We start from the raw sequence: 9818 nt of genomic DNA, 5'->3' as shown, positions 1-9818 counted from the left end.
GAACTAGGAACTAGGAACCTGGACAAGGACTCCGAGCCAGAGACTGGACAGGGACACAGAAGCTGGGTCTTGACTTGGGCTTGGACTCCGGATTCAGGGAAGGACTGGACATGGGGGCAGAACGCGGGACTCCATGGCTGGACAAGGACATAAAGCTCGTACTTGGTCTTGTTCGAGGGAGAGCAAAGCAGAAGTGGGGAGAGGCGTAGCTGGACACGGACACTAGCCCTTGACAAAACCAAGATTCAGAGCCTGAGCTACGACTTGGACTTGGACACTGACTGGAACCACCTCGGAGCCTTGGACACGGAATGGAATCTCCTCGGAAACTTGAACACGTACTGCAAGCTCCCTTGGAGCCCAGGACACGGACTGGGACATCCTCCGAGCCTTGGACACGGAAGGGAACCTCCACGGAGCCTTGGACACTGACTGGGAACATCTTTGGAGCCTCGGACATGAGCACGGGAATACTGAGCCTTGGACTGGACCACAGGAACACAGAACCTTGGACTTGAGGACTGGAACACTGAGCCAAGGACTTGAGAACGGGAACACTGAGCCTTGGACTGGAGCACAGGAAAACAGAACACAGAGCCGGGACCCCTGCTTGGGAACAGCACGTAGGGCCGGACACGGAACGCAGATCCAGGACCACTCCTTGGGAACAGGGCTTGGGCTTTACACAGAGTCAAGACCACTCCTTCCGGACAGGACATAGGGCCGGGACTCACACACGGACACTAAATACGGGGAAAGAAAGAGACAGTTCGAGGCTCAACAATAGACAGTTCCTTCCGTTGAGGTGGCAAGGCTCCGGTCTCACTCCGGCGGCTGAACATGACGGTAATACAGGCGAGGACGCAAGCAAGGTTGCAGGCAGGGCTTCAGCCGTGGGTTGCAGAATGAAGGGGAAGTGAAGGAAGCAGCTCAGCCTCAGGGTAACGGAGTTACGGATTCAACCAACAATAAATATATGAGTTAGGCAGGGGTTTTGATAACAAATAACACGTTTACTAAACACTAAAAACAAACCCACCAAAAGTAAACAAATCACTAACGTAACCGGAAATCAGCTGCTGTGCGGCAGCTTAATCAGTTCTTAAAGCAAGGAAGCTTAAACATTTCTTAAAGCGATGTTGCACAAACAGTTCTTCAAAGTAGCACTGCAAAAGTACAAAATGCTTATAGTCCATTTAAGGGAAAGACTTTTTAAGATGATTTAAATTCTCTTTCACGTCGTGTTGCTTCTGTTCCCAAATTGAACTTTTCCGACGAAGAATTTACGTAGATGGACAAATGGAATGGCATAAAGGCACTGACCTTTCCTTTACAACACTGTTCCCAATCCTTTCTGCTATTTCACAGGGATTAACACGAGAACAGTCAATGAATTCCTTCCGAATGAGGATCAAACAAGTTCGAACCTGTTTCACCGTCGAAATCAACTTTCCTCGATCTTTTAACTCCCGAAATCCGATCTTCGCTCTCCACTGATTCTAAACTAGCAGTATTATAAAGAAACTGCTGGCAATGACGTTTTAAACTTTAGGTATTAAATAAAACTTCATCTTTCAACTAAACTGCTTCATAACATTAAATCACGCAGTGGCATGAAGTCAACGTGGCAAATCCAGCCACGAACTGCCCTTCCTCACAGGGAGGGATCCTCCTTTTATACTCTGTAAATAAAATCCTGTCACATGACCTCTACTGGCTGGAAAATGACGTCACTCCACCATCACAAGACCATTACCTCAAGCCCAGTATGGCTTCAAACCCAGTCACGTGACAAATGTACTACTGTCACGTGTCACGGTTACGTAACACTTCCCTCCAAAAAAACATTTTTGGTCTGACAAGAACAAACATTTTAACAATTATTTACAAGAAAAACAAATGTATAAATTTTATAACATACAGAATATAAAATACAGTATCCTCACAACATCTTATAATACAGTAGGAGTATTACAATTGTAAAAAAAATCCACTCCAGACAAAAAATTACATTGTACATTCAACATCGAGATAGACAATCAGCAACCACATTAACTTTACCTTTATTATGATTTATCACAATATTGTACTCTTGTAACATCAAACTCCAATTTAATAATCTTCTGTTTTTGCTTTTCATCTTACTCGGAAACACTATCAGATTATGACAGTGTAAGCAATAAGTAGTTTTTGAGTTGTACCAACATATACATCAAAATATTCTAAAGCTAAAACAGGAGATAAAAAAATCCTTCTCTATTGTCGAATAGTTTCTTTGATGCTTATTAAATTTCTTAGAAAAGTAAGCTACTGGATTATCAACCTCAAGGCCCTCATTCCTTTGCACTAATACTGCCCCTGCAGCCTCATCACTCGCTACTACAGCTAATGAAAAAGCTTTTTCAAAGTCAGGTGCCTTGAGCACAGGTTGTTCACATATCATTGTTTTCAATTTTTCCAATGCTACTTGACAAGGCACTGTCCGCACAAACTTCACATTCTTCTGCAAAAGGTTAGTTAATGGAAGGGAAACATTAGCAAAATTCTTACAAAATTTTCGATAATATCCTACCATTCCCAAGAATCTTCTGAGAGTGTTTTTTTTCCCGTAGGAGTGGGAATCTCTAAAATTGCCCGAACTTTTGCCTGAACAGGAGCTACCTTACCTTGACCCACAACATAACCAAGGTAAGTCACAGTGGCATATCCAAATTCACTCTTAGCTAAATTAATAGTTAAGTTAGCTTTTGAAAGCCTTTCATACAATTTCTCCACCGCAATAATGGGTGCTTCCCAGGTATCATTTCCTGTCACTAAATCATTAATATAAACATCAGTATCTTTCAATCCCTGAATCACAGAATTAATTATCCTCTGGAAAGTACCTGGGGCATTCTTCATCCCAAATGGAAGAACATTATATTCTTATAAACCAGATGGAGTTACAAATTGCAGAAATCTCTCTACCTCTGTCCGTTAATAGAACACACCAATACCCTTTCAATAAATCAATCTTTGTAAGGAACTTTGCTTTTCCAACTTTATCTACACAATCATCTACTCTAGGAATTGGACATGCATCTGTTTTCGTTACCGCATTCACCGTCCTATAGTCCGTACAAAACCTAATACTACCATCTGGTTTTGGCACCATAACACATGGCGAACTCCAATTCGAGTTAGAATGTCTAATGATATTATTCTCTAACATATATTCAATTTCTTTCTCAGCAAGTTCACATTTTCCTATGTTCATCCTATATGGGTGTTGTTTAATAGTTTTGGCATCTCCAACATCTCCATCATGTGAAGCTATAGTAGTCCTTCTCGGAACATCTGGAAACAAATATTTAAAACTGAATTCCTTCATCTGCTGTTTCTGCTCTAGCTGTAAATGCGCTAGTTTCTCATCAATATTTTCCAGAATGGTTGAATTTGGTAACCTGACAGAAACACTGTTGGATTTAGAAAAAAATTCAGAGGAATCATCTATTATGTTCCTCGTTAAATCAAACTCATCTCGCTAACCACAAAAGTCACAGTATCAGATTGTTTCTCAAAATGTGGTTTAATCATATTTATATGGCAAAGTTTGTTGACTTTCTACGATCTGGAGTTTTTATCACGTAATCCAGATCATTGATTTTAGACACAATTTCATAAGGACCATGAAATCTACCTTGTAAAGGATTCGTTTGCACTGGGAAAAAAACCAAAACCTTTTCTCCAGGCTCAAACATTCTCATCCTAGCTTATTTATCATACCAAGTTTTACTTTCCTCCTGAGCCAATTTTAAATTTTCCTTGGCTAAGCTACAAGCTTTTTGTAACCTGTCCTTAAATTTCAAAACAATGTCCAACAAATTAGTGTGTATTTCCTTACTAATCCACTGTTCTTTTAATAAAGCTAAAGGTCAACTAACTCGATGCCCAAACACAAGTTCAGATGGACGAAAACCTAAAGATTTCTGTACCGATTCCCTTACTGCAAATAAAAGTAGGTACCTGTGAAGGTGAAAGGTCTGAAGATAGATGTCATCTGGACCAGTTGGACGACACCCCAGGGTTCTGAAAGAGGTACATTAAGAGATGCTGAAGGCAGTATAGTACTCTTTCACGCACTGACACCTTCTGGAATAGTTCCTGATGATTGGAAAATTACAATTGTGACTCCACTCTGAGAGAAAGGGAATTGTATGCCCGGTTGCCCGACTTCAAGGTGTTCCAAAATTCAAAAGGTTGAGAGCTCTTTTAAAATCAAAGTCAGTTGAGGGGAATGGGCGAAGATTTGTCAAAAAGATTATCGTGCATTGTAATGATGCACCTTGGAAGAGAGGAATAAAAATGTCTTTAAATTATGATAGTTTTTCAGAAATCAGATGTGCAAAGAGACCTCGTGCAGTATTCCCTAGATGTCTAATTCTAAGCTTAGTCAGCGGTAAAGGAAGAGAAATGCAAATATTAGCATTCAGTTCAATAGGAGTAGAATATAAAGCAACAACAGAATGTTGACAGATATAAGATATTGGTTAGAAGACACTTGTAGGGTCCAGCGGAGGTTCACGAGATTGGTTCCGAAATCGCATGGTTTAAATTGTACAAACGAGGGGCGGTTGAAAGCTCCGTGTCTGTGCTCACTGCAGGGGTATCTCAATGAGATCTATCGAATGTTGAAATGCCTACTTAGAGAAGAAGTACGGAGGGTATTTCCTATAGTTCGGCAGTCCAGGATTAGAGAGGAAAGCGATGATGGTTTAGAACAGGGATGAGGCGGAATATCTTTACCCGGAGGGTGGAGCATCTGAGGGAATAGTTGTCACAGGTGGCTATGGAAGCCAAGTCACTGGGTGTATAAGAAGCAGAAGTTGACAATATCTTGATTGTTAAGGACGTTGATGTCCATGCCCAGTAGAATGGGGTTGAGGGGGATAATAAATCAGCTCTGCTACAATGGAGGAACGGACTCGTAGAGGCAAATGGCCTGTTTGTGTTCTTTTGTCTTATGGACCTTTGACCTTATATTGTGGATCAATATGTGTCACGTGATACAGCTGGCATAAAACAAAAAAGACATTTGTCCGTCATAATTAACCTGCTTCTGATCCTAACCTTTCAACCCAACAGAGGAAATCTCCTTCATTTACTATACTGACGGTAATGTTATCAATCCACACGCTAGTTCTGACCTAATAGTAGAGAAGCAAATTCAAAAAATGTCCAATCATACAACTTGCATCAGAACGATGATACTCCATCTCCTTCACGGAAATCAAATCAAGCACAACCTTCTCTTCAAGTGTTGTGCTAGGGTGTGAGATTAACGCAAATGGGGCTGCGATGGTCGAGTGGTTAATGCGTTGCACTTTGAAATCCTATGGGTATTCCCCACGTAGGATCTAAACCTGCTCGCAGCGCTCACTCTACAGTCACGCGAGACAGAAATCCAACTGCCTGCCAATAAAATTTAACACTCCTGCAGAATCCTCCCTGTTGACAACTGAGAAGTGTGGTAAATTTTAAGAATTTTACAGTACAATGCATTTCTACTCATTAAGTTGAGTTTATTTCTATTTCTACTCTAATCAATCTCCTTCAGGCAGCTTAAAATTCCATCAGTTTGGAGCTTTTTTTGGGATTTAAATGATGAAAGGCAGAGAGAGGTTAATGATAACAGTCTTTCCTGTCCAGGAGAAACCAAAACTAGGGAAATAGATTTAGAATGAGAGGGGAGTATTTGAAAAGAACGTGACAGCAACGTTTTCAGAAACAGATTCGTAAATATGTGGAATGTGCTGCTAGAAGAGGTTGATCTGGCAAGTACAACTGTTTCCTGGAAGGACGGGGCTTAGATGAATATGGGCTGCAAGCAGGAAATTGGGACTTACTGGTGGTCATAGTGGTCCGAATGGATTTTTGGTGTATCAATTTATAATTTCTTCTCGACTCATATCAGTGGGATGCGTCAGAATATCTTTGGACAGGCACAATATGGAAGATAACGGTAAAGGAGAATATTTGGCTACGAAGCCAACTGCTGCTCTGATCAGGAGATGGAGATAATGTCATATTGCTGAGCAATCATATTGTCTCTGACTCATTTTGTGCTTCTTATGAGCCAAGAAAAACAATGGAAATACGTGATGCTTTCACCACCGGGACAAATGTGTAAATAAGACTTTGATCAACTATCAATAGTCGGAATCAGAATGGACATTGGAATATTCACAGACTTCTTTCAAATTAAAAATGTCCTGCTGGTGCACATGTAGACAGTTTGCAAATGGATTACAGGAAGAAACTTGCACAGGCGCTAAAGGGACACAGGATACAAGCATCAAGATTTTTTGATCTCACCGGAGAAACATTGCAGCAGTTCCAGTCCAGGCACCAGGACTGGTCGAATCACTCCACGCAGCATACACAGATTATTCAGACTGAAAGCAGCAAGACATCCATGAGTAAGTAGACAGGCCACAGAAGGATTTAGATTCGGAAAATGGGCGGAGGTGGCAGATGGAATGCAGTGATGCAGTGCGGGGAAATGTGTGGTCATGCACTCTGATAGAAGAAATAAAAGAGTAGTCTATTTACTAAATAGAGTTGAAATGCAAAAAAAAAAAAACAAAACAGAGGCTTAAAGGGCATTGGGAGTCCTTGTGCAGGGTTCCCTAAAGGTTAACTTGCAAGTTGAATCTGTATTGAGGAAGACAAATGTGGTGTCAGCATTCATTTCAAGAGGATTAGAATATAAAGGCAAGGATAGATTTCTCATACTTTATAATGCACTGGTGAGGCCTCACTTGGGCTATTGTGAGCAGTTTTGTGTCCCTTATTTTAGACAGCATGTGCTGTAACTGGAGAGCTTTCAAGGGAGGTTTACGAACTTGATTAAAGTATGGAATTGCTTGTCACATGCAGAGTGTTGTATGGCTCTGGGCCTGTATTCACTGGAATTCAAAGAGGCGACTTCACTGAAGCTTCATCGAATGGTGAAAGAACTTGACATAGTGGATGTGGATAAGATGTTTCCTATTGTGGGAGAGTCTAAGACCAGAGGACGCAACCTCAGAATAAAGGGGCATCCTTTTGGAACGGAGATGAGGAGAAATGTCTTTAAACAAAGTGTTGACTCTATGGAATTCTTTGCCACAGGCAGCTGCGGAAACCAAGTCTGTACATATACTTAAGGAAGCTGCTGATAGATTCTTCATTGACCACGGCATAAGGGGATGCCGGGAGAACGGGGCTAAAAATAAAATGGATCATCCATCATGAAATGGCGAAGCAAACCTGATGGGACAAACGGCCTAATTCTACTACATATTTTGGTCTTATGATCCTCAATCAAGTGGGTGTAGGTGATACATAGACAGGAATGCTGTGTTGTGACAGTATGTTGATGAAAACGATAAGTTACAATAAGAACAATAAATTACAGTAAGAAAAAATTAATCCCCAAATTGGGAATCGAACACAGGCCGCGGCGGTGAATCCTCACCGATAGATCTCCAGATCTCCAGGGAAGTTACTAAATTGCTGCGCTTGACAATAGACAGCTAAAGAATAAACAAATATTATATATATATATATATGTATAATGACTAAATAAGTCAGTTGCACAGTCATTGAAAGTTTGTTAATAGCTTGGATGGTTTGGATGGTCGGGGCCTTAACTGATTGATGTTATTTCCTGCATCAGCGCTTCTGGCAGATGTACTGTTGATTGTGATGAAATAGGACTCATAAACTACTTTATGGACTCTTTTGCGTTCAGAGGCGTTGGTGATTCTATATCTGGCCATGACGCAACTGTAAAAACACTCTCCGCAGCACATACCTAGAAGGCTGTCAAACCATGCGATGAACTGCCTGAACTTTGTAGGCATCTGAGAAAGTAAAGGAGCTGCCGTGCCTTCTTTTCAATGACACTTCCGTGTGAGACCCAGGACAGATCCTCTCATACTGTAACTCCTCGGAATTCAACGTTATTAAATACCTTCTCTACTTCTGATACCCTCCCTATTTCAGATACCCGAATGAGGAGTAGTTTATGGACTACTCCATAAAGTAGTTAAGGAGTAGTTCCCCCCCCCCCACCCCGACTCCTGTAGTCAGTAATCAGCTCTTAACTTTTGCTGACAGTGAATGTGAGGTTTCCCTCCTTCCATGATTCAAGCAGACTTCAAATTTCACTGTTATAAACCGATTTACAGTGATCTTTCATACAAGAAACAACAGAGGAACCGTCGGCAAACTTACATGTGGTATTGGGGCTGCACTGAGCATCAGTCATATTTATAAAGCAAGTCGAGCATGGGCTAAGCATGCATCCATTTGGTGCACCTGTGCTGATGGTGATGGTGGAGGAGGTGTAATACCAATCAGAACAGACTGACTTCTGCAAGTGAGGAAATCGTGGACTATTGGTGCAAGGAGTTATTGAAATATAAATCTTGGGGATGATTGATTAGTTTTGAGGGAATGATAGCGTTCAATCCAGAGTTTTAGTCAATGAAGTGCATCATGATGTATGGATCGCCATTGTCTAGATATACCCTGGATAAGTAAATGGTCAATAAAATGGCATCTGTCTTTGACCTACTCTTAGCAGGCCGACAATTTGCAACAGATCCATGTTGCTCCTCAGCGTGGAGCTGATACGTTTCGTTACAAGCCGCTCAAGACAGTTCATTGTGATTGAAGCCCTCTTGACGCCGGTAAGTACCTCAGTCTGCGAGGCGAGCGGTTAAAGATATCGGTAAAACCTCCACCCAGATGACTCGCAGAGGTCTTTGGTACTAGGCCAGTTACACTGTCTCGGCTAGATGTTTTCTGTAGGAAAGCGCTTGAAAAGTAATAGATTCGCCATTGGCCACGGCATAAGGGGATGCAGCGGCCTGAAAAATGTTTCCACGTCGGCGTCACAGACAGAAATCGTGTGGACGTTGGTGACTGTAGTAATTTACGAAGATGCCTTCATGATCTGTCGGTCACAATGCTCACCAAGTGCATTGATCTCATCCGGCAGCTTAACCTGGTTGTTGGACTTGTCGCTTCATTTTTCTTGTAGGATGTGATAGCATTCAAGCCGTGTCAAAGCTTTCGAACATCTTTCAGTGATTCAAGCTTTATGCGGAATTGCCAATTCACATGTGAGACAGTTTTCTGGAGATCTTCTCGGACCTCTCGATCTTTCCATGCTCGCCAGAGCTGAAATTCAGCGATCCATTGCTCAGAAGCTTTCAGATCTCTGGGTTAATCCAGTGTTTCTTGTTGGGGAAGACAAGATTCTGAATGAATCTGCTGCGCCCTCGCAGATGAGTGTCTTTAGAATGACGATGATCACCGTTGAAACCATAAGACTATAAGATAGAGGAACAGTAGAAGGCCATTCGGCCCATCGAGTCCGTTCCGTTGTGTATTCCTTCTGGATCTTAGATGGGTTCTTGAACGTTGTCCAATCTACTGCATTGATTTTCGCGAAAACATCTTTGACACCGTTGCATCTAGTGTCTTTCTCCTCATCCTCTGCTAGTTTTGACGTAGGGGAAATGTAACCAGACGTTCAAAATTACTGATAAGTTATTTCGAAATGGAACTGTAGGCATTCTTGATTGTACTGTAACAGTGGTCGAATGTTCTGGGGCCCCTGTTATTGCTGAGTCGAAGTTTCTTTCAGTAGAAATCGCGGCAATGATTTTGAACTCCTCAGGGCAGACTGCATGTTGTTTGCCAATCGCGGCACACTATATATTGATTGCTTGCTCAGAGGCTGTTTTGTTTGTATGCGAAGTGTGGTTAGGATGACAGAGGAGAAC

General features: G+C 41.8%; 1 protein-coding gene across 1 annotated transcript in view; it reads right to left on the bottom strand.

The window, feature by feature from the left end:
* Positions 1-1993: 1993 nt before the first annotated feature.
* LOC132394141 (carcinoembryonic antigen-related cell adhesion molecule 1-like) overlaps positions 1994-9818 on the bottom strand; it is a 63902-nt gene continuing 56077 nt past the window's right edge. Inside the window, exons 4-5 of the mRNA XM_059969938.1 lie at positions 4006-4068; positions 1994-2503 (exon numbers count right to left, since the gene is read on the bottom strand). Coding sequence (XP_059825921.1) covers positions 2494-2503; positions 4006-4068 — 73 coding nt within the window. The 3' untranslated portion in view covers positions 1994-2493. The remainder of the gene's footprint in view (positions 2504-4005; positions 4069-9818) is intronic.

Source organism: Hypanus sabinus, chromosome 1 (assembly GCF_030144855.1).
Source record: "Hypanus sabinus isolate sHypSab1 chromosome 1, sHypSab1.hap1, whole genome shotgun sequence".
NCBI lineage: Eukaryota > Metazoa > Chordata > Chondrichthyes > Myliobatiformes > Dasyatidae > Hypanus > Hypanus sabinus.
This window is presented reverse-complemented; position numbering and strand designations above follow the sequence as displayed.